Below are 19,591 nucleotides of genomic sequence, written 5' to 3' on the forward strand. Positions count from 1 at the left end.
CTCACCTTCACAGGTCATTTAATGACACGAGGTGATCTATATCGAGTATCTGCTCCCATGCAGGCCAGTGATGGGCTCCTGACAGTGGTGCCTGGTATCACTATTGCCATTCAGAGCAAAGTCTTACCCATATGGCATCTCGCCTCTGAAACTCTTGCCCTTCATAGACTAATACTCTTGGCTTTTTATCCTCACAAATATTAAAAACAGTCCACTTTCAGCCATGAACTTAACGGAAACCGTTTTTGGAAAATCTTGAATCTTCTGAATATTTTCCCAAATTCTTTCCATCTGAATGAGGAAGAAACTCAGTGGGCATAAATGTCCATCCTCATGGTCACCTGTGCACAAAGCTTTGGGCCTATTGGATACAATTCCTTTCCTCCCTCTCTCATTTACCTTACTACCAAGTCCTGATGTTTTCAGTAATGTCTCTTCCCACCTGTCCCTTCCTTTATATTCTTGCTGCCAATGTCTGGCTCAGAGTTTTAACTTTTTACTCCCATATGTAGCCAGTAGCCTGTGTTAGGGACAGAAACGTCCCTAAGCCTCTCAGCTTGTCCTCCACAACCTGGGAAGAGGTTGGGGGAGGTACTCAATATTTTGGTTTGCAGATGGCACTCTTCTCTACGTGTCCTTGCATGGGAGGGAGGGTAGGGAAGCAAGCTTCCTAGTGTCTCTTCTTATAAGAACAACAATCCCATCATGAGGGCCCCATCTTCATCCACTATATGAATTGGGAGAATTGGGAAGGGACAAAATTCAGTCCATACTAAGCCCCGAGCTATCCCCCATCCAGCCATGACTTACATGATTGCCAGAGTACTTTTCTTTCAGTACAATTTAGTCAAGTGTCAACCTGGGTCCAGACTGCAGGATATCATGACCCAGCTTTCTGCCCCAACTCTAACTCCTATTCCTCACCCAATAGAGCACCTCCACTCAGATTTGCTTCATCCTCTTTTTAGGCCTTTCCATACTGTGAAATCTAGAATATACCACCCAGCACCTCGTTTCTGGATTCCAATTATATTCTTTAAACCTAGTTCAAATCCTAGGTCAGAGAATTGAGTCTCAGTGTTGGAGAGATCACTCTGCCCAACCTCAATCCCATTCAGTATGCAATGGGTACTTTCTAAACCAAGAAAAATGAATATGATAGGCTCAGTCTAGAAAAAGATAATGGTTCATACAGGAAGACTGGAATGTAAATGATTATAGTTTAAGTACAATGTTTGAGACATGAATAAAGTTTTGGGGGCTCATTCTTTTACACTATTGTCTGGATTTTATTTGGATACCTTTGGTAACAGGAGACTCATTACTTCAGGGGGCAATTACTCCATTTTCAGAAAACTATAACCACATAAAGTTAAATAAATCTAACTTATACACATTCTAGCATTTTCAAACTCTATAATTTTCAAAGATAAATCTAGTTTTCTTTTCATGTGACTACCACTTAAGTGTTTGAAGATCACACCATCCATATCTCTCAACTTCTCATATATTCCCACTCTTGGCTCTTCACCCTGTTGGCTCCCCTCCTCTGGCTCCGCTGAAGATTTTTTACACCCTTCAAAGTTTGGTGGGGAGTCACCAAGGCAGAATGGAAGGAGGCTATCACCTCCATTGTTCTCATGTGTCTTTTGGAGAAGGAAGAGGGCACCCTTATTATTTTAATTCTTATAGACAATCAAAATTTCCAGTGATTCTTTTTTGCCTCTCACACACCTAAGTGATCTTTCGTTCAAAATTCTGTGGCACAAACTTGATTAGCTCATATTAGGGCCTGTTGCATAGTGGCTTCTCAGTTAATTTTCTAATGAGATTTTTAATAAAATTGTGTTATATATAATTATCAGTGCATTTTTAATTAATTAGTTTTTTAAAAGATTTTATTTATTTGGGAGAGAGAACATGAGTGGGAGGAGGGGCAAAGGGAGAGGGACAAGCAGACTCCCCGCTGAGCAGGAAGCCTGCTGGAAGTTTGGAAGCTCAACCACAGGACCCTAAGATCATGACCTGAGCTGAAGGCAGATATTTAACTCGCTGAGCCACCCAGGCACCCCATTTTAATTTTTTTTAAATCTAAGCTCTCTACCTAAACAGATTTCTGGTGGGTAGAAGATAATTTTCTCTAATCATATTGTTATTTCATAAGTGTATGAATGAATGAGCAAATATTAAGGGAGAAAAGTGCCATGATAGAACAATGACCCTCCCTAAAAGATGTCCACATCAGAATCCCCAGAATGTGTGAATTAATACTGTTGTTACATTGCAAGGGGAAGCTCAGATTACAGATGGAATTAGGGTTACTAATCAGCTGATTTTAAAATAAAGAGATCATCCTGGATTATCACATTGGTCCCATGGAAACCCAAGGGTCCTTTAGAAAGGAAAGCAGTGGTGGAGATCAGAGTAAGAGTCAGTGATCTGAAGACAACACTGTGTTCACCTTGAAGATGGAAAAAGGAGCCATTAGCCTGGGAAGGCAGGCAGTTTCTGCATGCTGGGAAAGGTGAGAAAACAGCTTCTTCCCTAAAGACTCCCGAAGGGAATGCAGTTCTGCTGAGACTTTGATGTTAGCCCAGTGAAACCCATTTCAGACTTCTGACCTCCAGAACTATAAGATATGTGTGCTGTTAACCACATCTGTGGTCACTTCTTACAGTAGCGATAGAGAATTCATTTAAGGGCTACAACTCGGTACCATTTGCCAAGCATCATTTGGTATTTTCATTGACATTATCATTAATCTTTACAACATGCCTGAGACTTTTTTGAAGTTACTGGGTAAATTCTGAAAAATTACCCAGCTACTAAGAAGCAGAGCTAGTATTTGAACTCAGGTCTCTCTGACTTCAACCTATACACTTTTCACAAAACCATGACACCTTAAGGGATAAAATCTCAACCCAGATATTGTACCTGAGTAATTATCTAAATATCCTGATTAGCGTGCCAGAGCCCATTGCTCCTGGCAGAAACTGAATACAGCATTCAATAGCTATTACTAACACTCCACTTTGATTTGTCTTCTTTTTCTCCTTGAACTTTTCTCCCTCCAGTTGATGCTGCTTAAAAATAAAAGTAGTGTTTTAAACTGAACATAATTTATAGCTTTTGACAGATTAAACTGTTCACTTTGTATCATATAACTATAGTTTTATTACTAGGATATGAATAGAATACATTAGGTATTCATCTACAAATATTAATACCTGGCTTCCAAGAAAAATACGCTTTGCTAGCCACAGCTGGGGCCACTCAGAGGTGGTGATACACTGAGCCGTACAGAATATATTGCTGGTCACAGACACAAGCATGGGTGAAAATTCTGCAAATACATAGTTTGACCTCAAATCCATAATGGAAATGTGAAGCTTTCTTCAGTTCTTTATCACAATATATTCATCTGTTGCAACATGCCACTTTCTTCTTCATTTGAAATGAGTTCATTAGGGTACCTTGGGTGGCTCAGTTGGTTAAGTGACTGCCTTTGGCTGAGGTCATGATCCCAGAGTTCTGGGATTGAGTCCCACATTGGGCTCCCAGCTCCACAGGGAGTCTGCTTCTTCCTCTGACCTTGTCCACTCTTATGCTCTCTCTCTCCCCCTCAAATAAGTAAATAAAATCTTAAAAAAAAAAAAAAAAGAAATGAGTTCATTCATGCATTATTGAGCATCTATTATGGGTGATGGTACTTAAGAGAGCAAGCTCTGGGATACATGTTTCTACTACTTTCTACTTCTGTAACCCGAAGCAAAGTGCCCTAGTTGAGACTCATTTTCTTCTCTTGAGACATGGAATGAATGATAACACCTACCCTATATGAGTGTTATGAGGCTATGATGAGACGGTGCAGTTAGAACAAGGTAAAATTAAGCACTCACTACCTGTTAGTTCTAACTATATGCCAAGCCGTGGGTTTTTACTGGTGCGTAAAAGAGACATGGTCCCTGCCCTTGAGAGGCTTACATTCTAGTAGTTAAGGGGTACAGAAAAGCAAAGAATTATAGCTTTTAAGAAGTGTGCAAATTAGCAGCTACGATTTTTGAGTGCATAGAGTTGGGGCTTCTCCCGAAGTCTGCAGACTAGCCTAACCTGCTTCAAAGACACCCAGAATCAGCATCTGTTGTATAAAGTGCTCTAGACCCACCCCAGTGTCTCAGTTCCCCTCAAACCCTTCCTCCACCTTTCACCCTCTGTGCTCTGGGGAATCCATCTATAGACTTAAACTGAATGAAAAATCAGTTTGCCAGATCGTCTGATGGCTAGACAATACCAATTGTCTGCACGCATGTCAAACTTAGCATTCTAAGACACCCCCCACCACTAACAGGGGTTGTTGAAAGATGTGCCACTCAGGTCCCCAGAACTCAGACTTCTTCCTACAGCACCTGACTCTCTAATTAAGCAACCGCAGATACCCACTTTTCATATTCTTTGTTATGTTAAATTAATGCACAGAAACTTCTTGCCTACTGGTCAGGAGACTTTAGTCCCTAGTTTTGCAAGAGAATGAAGCTTTTTTTTTTTCCCCCTCAAAGATACTATTGCTTCATGAATTCTGATGACAACAAATTAGTTTTAAAATATTAAATGAGACAAATGTGAAAGCACTTTTAAACAGCCCCTAGTCCACAAGACATGAGCTACAATACATATTGTGTGTCTTTCTTACAGGTGATTTGTCGATCTCCCTGCATAACTCCAGATAATCTCAAAGAAGAAACCCTGGGATGGTGATAAAAGAGATACCTATTGCTTAAGCACTCTGTAAACACTTGCTGATTTCCTATTCAAGATCTGGTGGGGAGAGGGAGATCTGGAGGGAGGGAGGACTTAAAAGAGGACAACAATCTTCCCTGATTGTTGATTTTGGCAAAGGCAAAGGTAAGTCACTAGCCAGGGGGCAGACAGTATCTCCCACCCACATGCAGGTCTATTTTAAGCTCCCTGATTGGTACCACGGAGACTCTGCTGGACCATCTCCATGTTGTCACAGTTAACCTCCAATACCCCCAAGGGCTTGAGCATCCATCCACAAGAACAACAGGCCAATCTGGTTCAGCACTTGCTCTTTTCCAGATTTATTCTAGGGCAACAAAATAAGTGTCAAGGATCTCATTCAAGAACTGTTGTTACATTACTGGTATCACAGAAAGCATGTGTGTGGACAAAATAAGTCTTTTTTGCACAGCCCTTTCTTTGGTACCAGACTATTTTTGAACCCTTCCTCTCTGCCAGCCAGGACAACCCAGAACTGTCACAGAGCTTCATTTCTATGCCTTCCAACGTCCAAGTGCCAACAGGTGTTCTGGTGGCTAAAACAGTCTGTGGGGTCAGAGCAGCACACTCAAGGACTTGCCCTTGCCTGGTCAGATGATCATGGGATAACAAACAGCACTTTTGAAACGAGTCCGAGTGGCTAAACCGAGACCTAGAGACAGGAAGAAGATCAAGGCAGAGAGGAGACAAGGTTGAGATACTCAACAATCCCCCTCAATGGTACAGGTAGTTGATTCCTCTGCGACACTATGACTTTATTTATAAAACACCCCTGAGTCCTACAACTTTGCAGCAAGAAAACAAAACTTGCATCTCTAAACAAATTTATTTCCTGGCCATTACTTTGGGGAGGCTTTATTTTGATTTCAGAAATACCTTGACATTGCCTTCAATACTCACGACAAATTCTTTTGACTATATTTAGTGGTGGCAAATACTTTTTTTTTTTTTTTTGAGAATGCGTGTCATTTTCAGAAATAGCAGGTCATTTACAACTAAGAATAGCAAGAAGAGGGAAATCAATGCTATTTGGGTTTAAAAACCAAGGTGCTAGTTATAGTAAAACAAGTGGAACTTCCTGTGGAGACAAAAACAATTTGAAAAGGCAATTTTAAAAGTGCTCTGAATCATGGCAATGTTGGTGTGGAATATATGTAACCAAGGTAACAACTTGAAAAGGTCATTGATACGGATGGATACATTCTGGAGTCTCATTACTTTTGCAGTCATCGGGAAAAAGTTTAAAGACAACAGACAAGCCTAGTATAAACTTCACTTCTGAGACCTTAGGCAGAAACTTGTAAATATCTACTCTTACCTTCAGTTAACTGGTCACCATGTCTACAAAGTAGGGGCTAAGAGGTAGTGACAGTCCTCACGGATATTAAACTGATATCCTAAGATTCTAAGACTTTGCAGTCTATTAATGACTTCTTAGTATGTAATTCACGGATATTAAACTGATATCCTAAGGTTCCAAGACTTTGCAGTCTATTAATGACTTCTCAGTATCTAAGAACTAAGAACATATGGCATTTAAGAATCTAGATCTCTCACTCTTCAGGAGTCCTAAATTGAAAAGAGGCACACTTATCTGGACACATGTCGACAATATTAATAGCTAATAGTTTCTAAAATTTTATTTTTAAGTAACCTCTACACTCAGTGTGCAGCTCGAACTCACAACCCCAGGATCAAGAGTCACATGCTCTACAGACTGAGCCAGATACTTGTACCAATAATAGCTAATACTTACATAGCCTTTACGACCTGCTGTGTACTTTCTTTAACAAAATATATATTTATATTGGTCTACGTAATACAACCCTGTGTTATTACTATTTTTATTCCTATCTTACACATGAGAGAGCTGAGCCAGAACAAAGTTGCCCAAGATCACATAGTAAGCTGCAGAGCTGAGGCTGGAATCCAGGCAGCCTGCTTCTAGATCTGTTCTTACTCACTATGCTAAACCACATTCTACTGTATCTATGAACCAAGAAAAAAACAGATAAAAAATATCATATACTAGTAGGGAAAAGGATGTTGAAGAATGCTTACAAAATTATGAGAAGCTCATTTGAGAAGTAAAAAAGAAAGGGGGAAGTGAGGCAGATGGGCAGTCTAAATGCGGATGAAGTCTACTTAGAGCAGCTACAAGAGTTTTGTGGGCAGGTTGGAGCCAAACAAAAAAGTTCTCCTCTAATTTATTTAGAGACTAGAGGAGGCAGCTGAAAACATCCGGGAATTATGAAAAACCTGTTCTTGGCACTGTTTCGTGTATATAAAGTTTTTTCTTTACTACATACAAATCAAATAACGCAAGACTAATAGAAATAGAACTCCACAATGCTATTGACATGCGGTTTTTATATCGAACTGACATCACTTTATGAACTTTGTTGGCTAGTAACCAGATATGCTTAAGAAATCAAAGTAAACTTTAACACTAGGCAGGGTAAGTGCAATGATCAACTTGCTGTCATCTCCAAGGAAGCTTTTAGAGGCCACTATCAATGACTGAGTTCCCATAAACAGGGGATATGTGCTGATAGAGACAAACGAACAAGCCCTCAGGCTGTCTTCTGCTTAATCACAGAACGCCAAAGCCACCGCAAGCCTAACTTTAACTCACAGAAACAGAGTCTCATGGAGCAGAAATGACTTGGATGTTGGTCCTCTGATTCCCAAGTCCAGGGCTCCTCCCACTTCTGTAGGCTGCATTGTCTTTCCTTGTAATCAGGGAAAACGAGACAGACAATAGTGATTTCAAAGCCCTTCAGAGCACACACCCACTCTACGGGGAAAAGAAATCCCTCCTCACAACTTCCTAGACCGGCTTCCTCTCCCTAGACCCCGAGAGGTGTCCAGAAAACGACAGAAAACATTATCTGACTTCATGTTTCTAAAATCTGCAAAAGAATGCAAATGGATGGGGCAATAGATACTTTGGGACTGCCGTGCCTTATATTTTAGGCTAGGGCGAAACGGTGGGAATTCCGTTCCCTGCTGGGTTGAGTCGTCAACTGGTCGAGTCGTCCCCGCAGCCTATCCCTACGAAGCCACCAGGAAAGCGCAAGGAGGTTCAGCCGCCTGGCCACCTGGCACTTGGCCGGTCCCCCGCCGAGGTGCCAAGGATTCGCGGGAGCTCCTCCGGCTGGGAGCAGCCAGTCCACGGGGACCCCAGCTTGTGGCGATGCTGGAGCGGGCCCCAAAGCTTCCCCCCTACCCCGCCCGTAGTCAGCCGCTTCAAAGCCGCCCCGCCTAGCGGGTCGCTGGTCCCCAGCGCCTCGAAGCCCCACCTTCCACCCTGCTACCGGCGCGGTCACGTGAGGCGGGCCCGTGGAACCAATGAGCGGCTCGCTCGGAATGGAAGGGATTGTCTGACCCCCGTGACGTCACAAAGCTGGCGCGGAGCGCGCTGTTCTTCCTCCCCCCCCTCCCCGCCTCGGGCTGGGGCAGCTCTGCTCCTCTCCGCCCACTCGCCCTTGCGCAGCCAATCCGGAGGCGGGAAGTGCTCCGGCCCGGACGTTCGGGCGGGGCAGGGTGGCGGCCCGGCGGGGCAGGGAGTGGGCCAGCTGGGGGCCTGGGGCCGCACTCCGGGGAGTTAAGCCGGGTGGCCTGGAAGGAGTACGGGTTGGTGCCGCCGCTGCTGCTGCCGTCTCCTCGTCGGGAAGAAGCGGCTCCTCCCCTGCGTGCCCGGTTCGTATTCCCTGCTCCCATTCCCGAGCCGCCGGGTCCGGAATCCCCTGCTACCCGCCCAAAGTTGTGAGGGGGTTGCCCGGCGCGCCTGGGGAGCGGCGGCCGCCGGCGTGCGAAGGGTGGCGGCCGGAGCTGGGGGTGGGGAGGACGAGCCCCGGAGCGCTAGGTGCGCGCGGGGGCGTCGGGGCTGCGGGCGGGCGTGGCGGCGCCTAGGGGCAGCCGTGCGGACTCGGTTGGGGGGCGGGCCGACCGCAGCCGCTGTCAGCGCCGGGGGCGCCGTGGGGTCCTGCCGGAGGGCTGGCTCCGGGGAGGTGCGGCGGCGTGGCGCCCTCTGCCTGAGGGTCCCCCGTACGCACCGCGGGGTCCAGGCTGACCCCACCTGCGCGGTGGACCCTGCCTTAGGCTTCTGGACCGAAGCCGGCGTAGCGTGGGCCGGGCGGGGTGGGCAGCAGGTGGAGGATGTCGGGGGCCGGTGGGCTCCGCGCCCGGGCTGGAGGGAGGGGCCGGACCCGGGGCGCATCTCTGCTGGCTTGGGGTTCCAGCCGCCTCGGGCTGCGTCCCTGACTCTCTCGCCGGGTGGGTTTGTTTGGTTGGTTTCCTTCTCTCCTCCCCTTTCTCCCTGCTCCATCCCTCCCCCCCAGCCCCGTTCGCGGGGCTGGAGCGAGAGCTCGCCCCTCCTCTGTGCCCGCCTCCCCCGCCGCCGCCTCCTCTAATGAGCATCTCTGCCTTGCTTTCAATGGGCCGGTGCTGCTGTCGCTGCTGCTGTCCGCGCGGGTTGTGGATGTTGTCGGCTCCGTGTTGTGATGACAGGAGAATGTGTGTGTGTCCCGGGCCCAGACGAATTGGTAGGTATTCACTTAACTACCTGCGTTGGGTACCCAGGAAGGATGGTGACTGATTTTGTGCGTGGATGGTTCTAGGTGGGTCGCGTGGAATTAAGGGGTGAGGTAGATAGAAAAAGGGGACAAAAGGGTCCTGGACCTGGATAGCTTTGATTACCTTAGTGAGTGCAATTTTCAGGTGGGGACAAAGGAAACTAATCAAACAAGTGCTGGCTTGAGGCTTAGGGTCTTCTGAGGGAAATCGCTTTTTCATTCTTGTATAGATAATGGGAGCTATGAAATGGCTAGGCATTTCCAGAAAATGCTGAGAAACTGAAAAGTCTTTATATAGGATATATAATGTAATTGGATTACATAAACTGAGGTTCTGACACGTTTAATGACTAGTATAGCTCTTTTTTTTTTTTTTTTTCCATTTACACCAAAAGCGTTAAAAGCTAAAGAGCCCCGGAGTTGGTGCAGTATTAACAGCATTTTCTAATTAATATGATCCGTGAGTTTATTGAATGAAGTGGAATCATTTCTTGGCACAGGCTCTGCCCAGCACATCAGGAAGAATGGATAGGTCTCTCTTCTGTTTTGGATTGCAGTGCATCTTTTCTTATTAGTCATTGGTAACATGGGCCAAATTTGCCCAGGACTAAGATGCTGCATGTAAGGTGGCGGAGTCTGGATCATGGGTTGGGAACTTTTCAGTGAAATTGTGGTCAGAAATCTCTTGAAACTATGATACTGCTCCAGTTTACCAACACTGTACCTTGTTGCTGTCCTTAATTGTCTAATCAAGAGTTTTTTACTTAATTAATTTAGTGAGGTTGTCAGCAAAAGTTTTGATTTTTGTGGGGTTTTGTTGTTTTTGAATCACAGGATATTCGGAAAGATACTCAGTTTTTGAAGGCTCACTTACGGTTTAAAAAAGCATTTGGAAGTACTCTGACTTCTAAGGATATCTGATCTGATGGAGAGAATATGTCATTTGTACTGATGGTGATAGAATATTTATTAACCACAGAGCAGGGTTTTCATGAATTCTGTATTCTCTAAGAATTTGTCTTTTGAAGGCATTTTGGGAGTTGGGGAATTGGGATACAGTCTCAGTCCATATGCTAAGCTCCTGAATAACTGAAAGATACAGTTGATAAATTCCACTTTTTTTTTTAATCTTGAGAAATTTTGCCTTGAAGGAAAATGTATTACCTGAGTATTTAAGTACTTGCTGCTTGAATTTATGTATTATTCAGAGCATCTGCTGCACAAATCAGTTCTTTTGCCACAATCTTTCATTCATTTTGCAATCAACTACAAAAGCAAAAAAATTGTCAAAACAAAGTATTAAAGGAAAGTGCAGGTTTCTTGGACTTGTTATTCCTTGATTAGATATCATATAACCAGATGCCGTTACGCATCTACCAAACCCCCCTTGCAAACACATACAGACACGTGCTACCAAACCTCCCTTGCAAACACATACAGACACGTGCACATACACACATAGTAGTACTTTGATTCAGTCTACATTCCATGCAGAAAAAAACATTTCTTCTTTCTGTTAAAGCCTTAAATTTTAAAATAGCACAAATGCAAACTTCTCTAAAGTTATAGAGAAAATTTCTCTTAAGATATGGGCATCTTTTTATATTTTTAATAATAGAAAATCTTTATACAAAGCATGGAATGAGTTAATGTGCTTTCTGCGTGCAAATCTAACAAGAGATATGGTTTATGTCTGCAAGCCAGTGTCATGTGGCTGAATATCTGAGCACATCTCCTGGCTCAATCATGTACCCTTTGGATGACTTTCAGTTTGAAGTGCAGTTATTTAAATGGTTAGTCTTGATAGGATCCTGTTCCTCTGGAATTTCTATTTTTCATAACTGCATTTCAGAATGCTTCTTTTGTTGCTGATCTTATTTCCAGAATTCTAATCATTACTTCCTGTTGCCTATGCTTATCTTCAGTTTTTTCAAACAAATTCCTTCTTAAATAGTACATTTAAAATAATGGTAGTTTGTATCACTTGCAGAAGGGGTTCTTCTGTATGCCCGGCTAATGCAGTGCTTATTACAGAAGCAAACAAGAATTGATTACTATTAAGTGTTTGATTTTCTCCACTCTCCCACATCCCACTTTCACTTCTCCAATTACTTGTTAAAGGAGGGTATCTGGAAGTAATGTAACTTATAGCTAACAATCTCTGAGCTATTTGTACTTTCTTCTTCCTATAATGAGTTCAAACGTAAGAAAGAATTGCTGATATTAAGATTCAAGTGGTTTTCTGTATTCTTTTTTGTTTACTGCATGTGTTTCCTTATTTGAAGTATTTCTGGGACACCTGGGTAGTTCATTCGGTTAGGTGTCCAACTCTTGATCTCGGCTCAGGTCTTGGTCTCAGGGTCCTAAGTTCAAGCCCCGGGTTGGGCTCCACGCTAAGCATGGAGCATTCTTAAAAAGAAATAAAGTATTTCTAAAGTCTATTTCGCTATAGGCCAAATGAATTTTTTGAAGCAATTCTTCAAGAATTGAGGGGCAATATATGTTAGTGAGAAGGAAGAGAGGTTTTTTGTGTGTGTGTATAAATCATCTAGATTAATGATACACATTCATAAAATTTTCTAGGTAAATATTTGGCAATATTTTCAGTGTCATATAGGATAATTTTTATTCTTTTTTTAAAAATATTTTATTTATTTATTTATTTGACAGACAGAGATCACAAGTAGGCAGAGAGGCAGGCAGAGAGAGAGGAGGAAGCAGGCTCCTGGCCGAGCAGAGAGCTCCATGCGGGGCTCCATCCCAGGACCCCGGGATCATGACCCGAGCCGAAGGCAGCGGCTTAACCCACTGAGCCACCCAGGTGCCCCAGGATAATTTTTATTCTTGATTAATATTTGTTCCTTTTTTATACAAATCTTAGATTATTATTTCACTATTCTTTATTGCTTACTGAAGGCAAATGGATATATTTTTTTTAAATCTAAGAGAAAATATTTTTCTAGGGATTGAATTCTACTTGGGATCCGTAATGGTTGAAAATAGTATTTCTATAGCTTTCTCTTATGGCTGATTAACAGGACAAAATGCTAACAAGTAAATTAAATTCCAGAACTGAGAGCATTTACATTACTAACAAAGTCTTAGAGCTACTTGTATACTTAAACTTTTCTTTAATCACAAAGGGTACAGTAAATTAAACAAACAAACAAAAAAAGAAACCAGCATTTGATTTCAAAGCCTCACTTCAGCTAACACTTATAAAAGCATAGAATCCCAGAGACCTTCAATAGCATCTGCTTCTCTGTGTTCACTTACAACCTAGGGAAGTGAGGCCCAAAGAGGTAAACTGACATTTCTAGGATCATTTGGCAGGTTGGCAGCAGACCTATGTTCATAAGCTCGCCAGATTGTTACAGTGGTCTAGAGAAGCTTGGTTTGCAAGACCATCTACTGGTGTGCAAGAAGGGAATACTGGAATTCCTATTTTTATTTATTATGTAAAATTTTCTGTATATGTTACAGTGAACTAATACAGTGGTATATATATGTAACTTACAAAATAATTCATAAATATATATACATATATATATGTCAGGGATGCGTTATAACACCTTTTTGGTGATAGCCATGTGTAATCAAATGTTAACAATTGACCACAACTCTAGAAATGGGATTTTCATTGATGGGAGGAGTCCCTGAGCAGTATGGGAGATCCAGGGCCTTCTTAAGGATAGAAAGGGATTCTAGGAGGGTGATTGGCCAGGTAGACTGCCACTGCATAATGTTATGTAATCTTCAGTTCCTTGGCTTTCCCCAGCCAAATCGACTGTACATTCTGTACAGTCTGCACTGCACAAAGAAATATGAAGAAAAGAAAAAAGGAATGCTATGCTCCAGTCCTGGCTCCATGATAACTGAGGATTGTGCTTAGCAGAACATACCCTGTAGGCACAGGGCATGGTAGGCGTATGAAATACAGTGCTTCCGAGTACAGGGCTTAGTGTGTAGACTCACCTGCTGCATATATGTTATAAAAGCAAGGCTAGGTGAAGTGATGTGAAATGTAACTCCTCCCTTTGTGCGTGTCTGTGTGATTGCTGTCTAGGAATCCCCGTCAGAAGCTCCAGCCTGCCGCTGTTTTCTGATGCCATGCCAGCACCAACTCAGCTGTTCTTCCCCCTGATCCGGAACTGTGAACTGAGCCGAATCTATGGCACCGCGTGTTACTGCCACCACAGACATCTGTGCTGCTCGTCTCCATACCTGGCACAGAGCCGCCTGAGATGCACGCCACCCCCAGCGTACGCTACTTTCTGCCGGCCAAAGGAGGGCTGGTGGCAGCACACTCAAGGACGGAGATACGCTTCCACGCCGCAGAAATTTTACCTCACCCCTCCGCAGGTCAACAGCATCCTGAAAGCAAATGAATACAGTTTCAAAGTGCCAGAATTTGATGGCAAAAATGTCAGTTCAGTCCTTGGATTTGACAGCAATCAGCTGCCCGCAAATGCCCCCATCGAGGACCGGAGAAGCGCAGCCACCTGCTTGCAGACCAGAGGGATGCTCTTGGGGGTTTTCGACGGCCATGCAGGCTGCGCTTGTTCCCAGGCAGTCAGTGAGAGACTCTTCTATTATATTGCTGTCTCTTTGTTACCCCATGAGACTTTGCTAGAGATTGAAAATGCAGTAGAGAGTGGTCGGGCCCTGCTGCCCATTCTCCAGTGGCACAAGCACCCCAATGATTACTTCAGTAAGGAGGCATCCAAATTGTATTTCAACAGCTTGAGGACTTACTGGCAAGAACTTATAGACCTCAACACTGGGGAGTCTACTGATATCGATGTCAAGGAGGCTTTAATTAACGCTTTCAAGAGGCTTGACAATGACATCTCTTTGGAGGCTCAAGTTGGTGATCCCAATTCTTTCCTCAATTACCTGGTGCTTCGAGTGGCATTTTCTGGGGCCACCGCTTGTGTGGCCCACGTGGATGGTGTTGACCTTCATGTGGCCAATACCGGTGATAGCAGAGCCATGCTGGGTGTGCAGGAAGAGGATGGCTCCTGGTCAGCAGTCACTCTCTCCAATGACCACAATGCACAGAACGAAAGAGAACTGGAACGGCTGAAACTGGAACACCCAAAGAATGAGGCCAAGAGTGTGGTGAAACAGGATCGGCTGCTCGGCTTGCTGATGCCTTTTAGGGCTTTTGGAGATGTAAAGTTCAAATGGAGCATTGACCTTCAAAAGAGGGTGATAGAATCAGGCCCAGACCAGTTGAATGACAATGAATATACCAAGTTTATCCCTCCTAATTATTACACGCCTCCTTATCTCACTGCTGAGCCAGAGGTAACTTACCACCGACTGAGGCCACAGGATAAGTTTCTAGTGTTGGCCACTGATGGGCTGTGGGAGACGATGCATAGGCAGGATGTGGTTAGGATTGTGGGTGAGTACCTGACTGGCATGCATCACCAGCAGCCCATAGCTGTTGGCGGCTACAAGGTGACTCTAGGACAGATGCATGGCCTTTTAACAGAGAGGAGAGCCAAGATGTCCTCGGTATTTGAGGACCAGAATGCAGCAACCCATCTCATTCGTCATGCGGTAGGCAACAACGAGTTTGGGACTGTTGATCACGAGCGCCTCTCCAAAATGCTTAGTCTTCCTGAGGAGCTTGCTCGGATGTACAGAGACGACATTACAATCATTGTGGTTCAGTTCAATTCGCATGTTGTAGGGGCATATCAAAACCAAGACTAGTGAGTGGCTCTTACCCTGGCAGTTCTCAAATGAAACAGATTTCAAGGGCAGATAGATTTGAAAAATTACTAGGATAATAAACATCTCTAGTGGGTCATTCTAAGCATTTACTCATTTGATACCCTAACTGGTCAAGTACTCCAAATTGACTTTGCAGCAGGGTGACAGGATCACAAGAGCCTCCTTCTGCCTAGCTCAGACCTCACAGCTCCTGCCCTCGCGGCAAGTCAGTTCCTCGTTGGCAAAACATTTTGTGACATTGGCTTCTTTTATCAATCTCAGAAAATCAAGATGACCTGGCAAGTAGGATCTTGAATAGGCCCAAAGCCAGGATCTTGCTGGGCGTATTCTCTTGGTAAAAGGGAAGAAATACTACTATTTGCACCTGCAGACCCTTTTCATCACTAAGATTCCAATGCACATGAGAATGTTTATTTACTGCATGATTTCCTAGATACTAGATGTATGCATTATTTGTAAAAATTTATTTTAGCCTGAAGTGGTTTTCAAATCCAGTACTTTAAGCCATAAATGACTGAGAACCAAGCAATCTGAATTCATCAGTATTTTGTGATTATTTGACTGGAATGCTTCTTAAACGGAAAAACAAACTCTACTCCCTTCCCCACCCTGGTTACGTAATGTAATCAAGATATTTTCTGCTTTGCCATGCACTCGGAGATGATAATGTTTTTGGTTTCGTCCACTCTTAAATTGAGGTTAAAAAAAGATTTTTTTTAGTTTGTAGTAATAAAATGATTTTATTTCATTTAGTTTGAAATAAAAAGATCCAGAATAAAAATCCTTGTCATTTGTAGCCACAGCACAATCCTGCTTATCTTGGAATCCTGAAAGGCTTGGCATGCTGTATGTGGTGGGTAGACTGCTGCCCGGGAATCATACTCCCTATTCAGTTGTGATAAGAATGTTTCCCACTTATGGAATTTCAAGGCTGACATATATAAAATAAGCTTAAATATCAAATTGGGGAGTAAGGGTTAATATTACTTTTGGGTATTGAGGCCAGGGAGGGAGTTTTTGTTTTTCCCCACGTAGACATAGGTCCATTAAAATATTTGGTTTAAAAATGACTAAATGCTTTAAACATATTAGAGCTTATAAATAGAGATCTTAAGATATATACACAAGAAGTTTTAAAAGGTAACTATTGTGCATGCCTGATGCTTAATAGATCCCTTAGTGGCATCAAGTATTGTTTGCAGCAGTCTCTGTAATTATATGCAGTCCCTTCTAATGCTGTATCAAAGTAAATGAAAATAAATATATTCAAGTTGGCTTTTTGGGAGCTTATTTGATATGCATCAAATGGCGTTTGTCCTGTGTTTAATGGTGATCTGTGTACAGCTGTGCATATATTTTCATCACTTATTCTAGCATCACTGTTAGAAGAATGACTATGACTATGTTTGATATTTACATAGATTTTAAGACAACACGTGATCAGCTTTCCCATGTATAATTAGTTGGGGGGTTTTAGGAGTCCTTCCAATTTCTGTAGAGTATGAACTAGCTGTTCAAGGACTTCCTCTGGACTGTGGACACTAAAGCAACGTAGAACTGACGGTAAAACTTGTTTCAGCTGAAAAACAGATTGTTGCTCAGAGCAGCATATAATGTTTGTTTACTGAGTTGTTGTCCCCCCACCCCAACTTTTTCCCTTAATCAGCTTGGAACTTTTCTTCTAGGCAGCATTTTGGAAGGGGGAATGCTGTACTATATATTTATTTCAAAATATTTTGACAGATGTCATCTTTTAATTGAAGTATATGTAGACTGCTGTAGCAATTAAAACCTATTTTCAGGCTACTATTTTAATTTCTTTAGAACACCGCCACTGAAGAATTCCATATTATTACATATTTAATAGTCTGGTTTCTTTTTAGTACAATATATATAAATTCAGCTTCCAGTGATCACTATCAAAATAATTGTAATTGTTATTGCACAAGAAACTTGGTCTGCAGTCCAAAAGTTGGTCTTTTCTCTAGAAACAAAAATGCAGTGTGGAGTTGACATTGTGGAAATAAAAATAATTGGATGCTAGAAATTTGAATATACTATCTAAAAGCAGTTGTGATTTTACTGTAATTGGTTGTCACTGTGATGTGATATTTAGACTTAAAGTGGAGAACACATGTAAACTTTCACGGTATTTAGCCTTTCTCAAACTTTTTTTTATTATGGAAACTTTCTAATGTGTATCAACCTCTGTATTTATATTTAATCAGTGGCTCATGATATTTATAATACGCCCTTAACTAAGTGGAATGGTGGTATGTTTCACAGTACTTGGTAAAAAACCTGTGTCTTATAAAAGGTGTATCTGTATGAAGACATGTGAAAAGTTTATATTCTTGGTCACAGAAATGCCCACAGTGAATTAAAGCTTCATATCTGCTCTCTGAATGGCCTGTGTTTTTTTTTTCTTTTTTTTAAAGATTTTATTTATTTATGTATGACAGAAAGAGATAGCGAGAGAGGGAACACAAGCACAGGGGAGCTGGAGAGGGAGAAGCAGGCTTCCCTGATATGGGGCTCTGTCCCACGACTGGGATCATGACCTCAGCCAAAGGCAGAAGCTTAACCACTGAGCCACCCAGGGGCCCCCTGTGTTGGTTTTTAATAATAGATTATTAGATGCTTTCTACAACAGTAGTTATATTTTGGAATCCAGTAGATAAATAGTACTTTAAAAAAACCACATATAATTTATATTCAATAAAATGCACAGATTTTAAACATATAGTTTGGGATTTGGTGACCACAACCCCAATAAAGGTACACAACTTTTCCGTTATGGAAAATTCCCTCATGCCCCTTTCTAGTTCTTCCACACGTAACTATTGTTCTGAGTTACACTACCATAGGTTAGTGTTGCTTATTCTAGAAATTCATATAAATGAAATCATAAAATACGTACTCCTTGGTTAAGTTTTTTGAGCTTCATTTATGTCGTTGAGCATACTCATAGTCTCTTCTTCTTACCAAGTAACATTCTATCATGAATACATAACAATTTATCCATTGTCAGTGGGCGTTCGCAGCCAGCCCCTCCCTGTCCTTTTCTAAAGCCAACTTTTAGATTAGCAATTTTCAGAAGTACTCCTGTTGAAGTGTGGCTTTAACTTGGGAAATACAGTTACAGGGGAGTTTTATGTTCTATTCCTCAAAGGCAGGAGGACTTTTTTAAAAACTGCCCTTTAAAAAAGTGATGGCAGTCTTTCATGCTGAAAGTTTGAAAGTATTAAGGACTGGTCATTTGCTGTTGACCTCTCTGTACCTCTCCTACTGAGAATTTCGTTGAGTTAATTAAGTTCATTAAGTGATTGAGCTAATGACAGTTGTGTAAGAAAAAGGCAAATTATGCCTTGGTTTTTGATGGTCTTGGTTTATCAGTCAAAACGCATTCCTGATTCTGGGTTGTTTTTAGCTTTGCCCTTGGGTACAGCAAGAGTGTGGAGCTAACTTGATTATCCTTGCTCAGTAGTTCACATACCTTTTTCAAAAATAATAACTTCAGAAGCCAAGTCCTGGACAAGCTGGGTAAAGGAAGACATCTTAATGGCATCTGAATTGACTTGTTACAGTAGGAAGGTCTTTTCCTTTGTTCTTTCAGACTTTGAAAACCAAGCTTAATCCTACTAAGTCTCCTTTGCCCAGATTTTATGGCAAAATGTATACCTGAGATTGAGTCCTAACAGTATACAGCACTGTTGTCTAAAGAGCTCTTAAGTTACAAGTCTTTTAAGTGAATGTATTAAGAATGATAAAATTCGTGTATTTTGTGTGCCATTAATAATGGTTATCCAGTCCACATATTTTAAGGACCCATACAATTTGGGCATGATCATTTAGCAATATTTGGGTTCAGAAAATGTGTGCACACCTCGTTCTAAATTTTTCTAGTAATGTTTGAACAATTACTTATTTGAACAATTATTTATTTGAACAATTTGAACAATTATTAATTTGATAATTTGAACAATTATCTTCTTCATCCACCAGAATTTTCAGTTTTTTAAGGGGAGGGCCCAGGGTTTTTTTTTCTCTTTTTGAGCCAACACAGTATGAATATAAAGTGGATGTTCAGCCTTCACTTTATTTTGCATTAGTGATAATCAAAACAACAGCAACCTGAGTGAACTTTAAGGTGAAGTTCTGTTCTTCATTCATCAGAAGTTCTTAAACCATATGCAGAGATATAATTTAATCCTGTAGCTAATAGTATCATTTGATAGTTAAGATTCAGTGATTTCTAAAGCTTGATCTAGTTTCCTGTTACAAAGAACTCATATTTAAAAGAAAGTGCCAAATTGCAAATTAGCCCCTGTACAAGTTTAGCCCCCCTGCGGAGATGGCTTCCTGTATCCAAGGGGAGAGATATCAAAGACTCAATTGCCAAATGAGTCATTTGGGCCCAAAAAGCTAATTTAGATCCCCTAGTAAAACTTGGTTAAATGTTCCCCATCCAA

The 19,591-nt window shown here is 42.1% G+C and overlaps 1 protein-coding gene across 3 annotated transcripts; it reads left to right on the plus strand.

Annotated features, from left to right (window-relative positions):
• The first annotated feature begins 8,239 nt into the window (after positions 1-8,239).
• On the plus strand, positions 8,240-17,525 carry PDP1 (pyruvate dehyrogenase phosphatase catalytic subunit 1). Of its 3 annotated transcripts, XM_032316288.1 has the most exons (3): positions 8,240-8,499; positions 9,310-9,344; positions 13,441-17,525. In XM_032316288.1, the coding sequence occupies exons 2-3, from the start codon at positions 9,314-9,316 to the stop codon at positions 15,096-15,098; spliced, it is 1,689 nt and encodes a 562-aa protein (XP_032172179.1). In that variant the 5' UTR covers positions 8,240-8,499; positions 9,310-9,313; the 3' UTR covers positions 15,099-17,525. The 3 variants fall into 3 exon arrangements, with proteins under 3 accessions (XP_032172179.1, XP_032172181.1, XP_032172180.1); XM_032316290.1 differs by lacking the exon at positions 9,310-9,344 and having other exon boundaries at positions 8,241-8,499; XM_032316289.1 differs by lacking the exons at positions 8,240-8,499; positions 9,310-9,344 and adding an exon at positions 8,667-9,075.
• The last annotated feature ends 2,066 nt before the right edge of the window (positions 17,526-19,591 follow it).

Source organism: Mustela erminea, chromosome 16, assembly GCF_009829155.1.
Source record: "Mustela erminea isolate mMusErm1 chromosome 16, mMusErm1.Pri, whole genome shotgun sequence".
Classification (NCBI taxonomy): Eukaryota; Metazoa; Chordata; class Mammalia; order Carnivora; family Mustelidae; genus Mustela; species Mustela erminea.

Bases quoted from the DNA above. Each gene is read 5' to 3' on its own strand.
- PDP1 (XM_032316288.1), top strand. From the start codon at position 9,314: ATGTGTGTGTGTCCCGGGCCCAGACGAATTG. The intron at 9,345-13,440 runs GTAGGTATTCAC...ATTGCTGTCTAG, and splicing joins TCCCGGGCCCAGACGAATTG to GAATCCCCGTCAGAAGCTCC.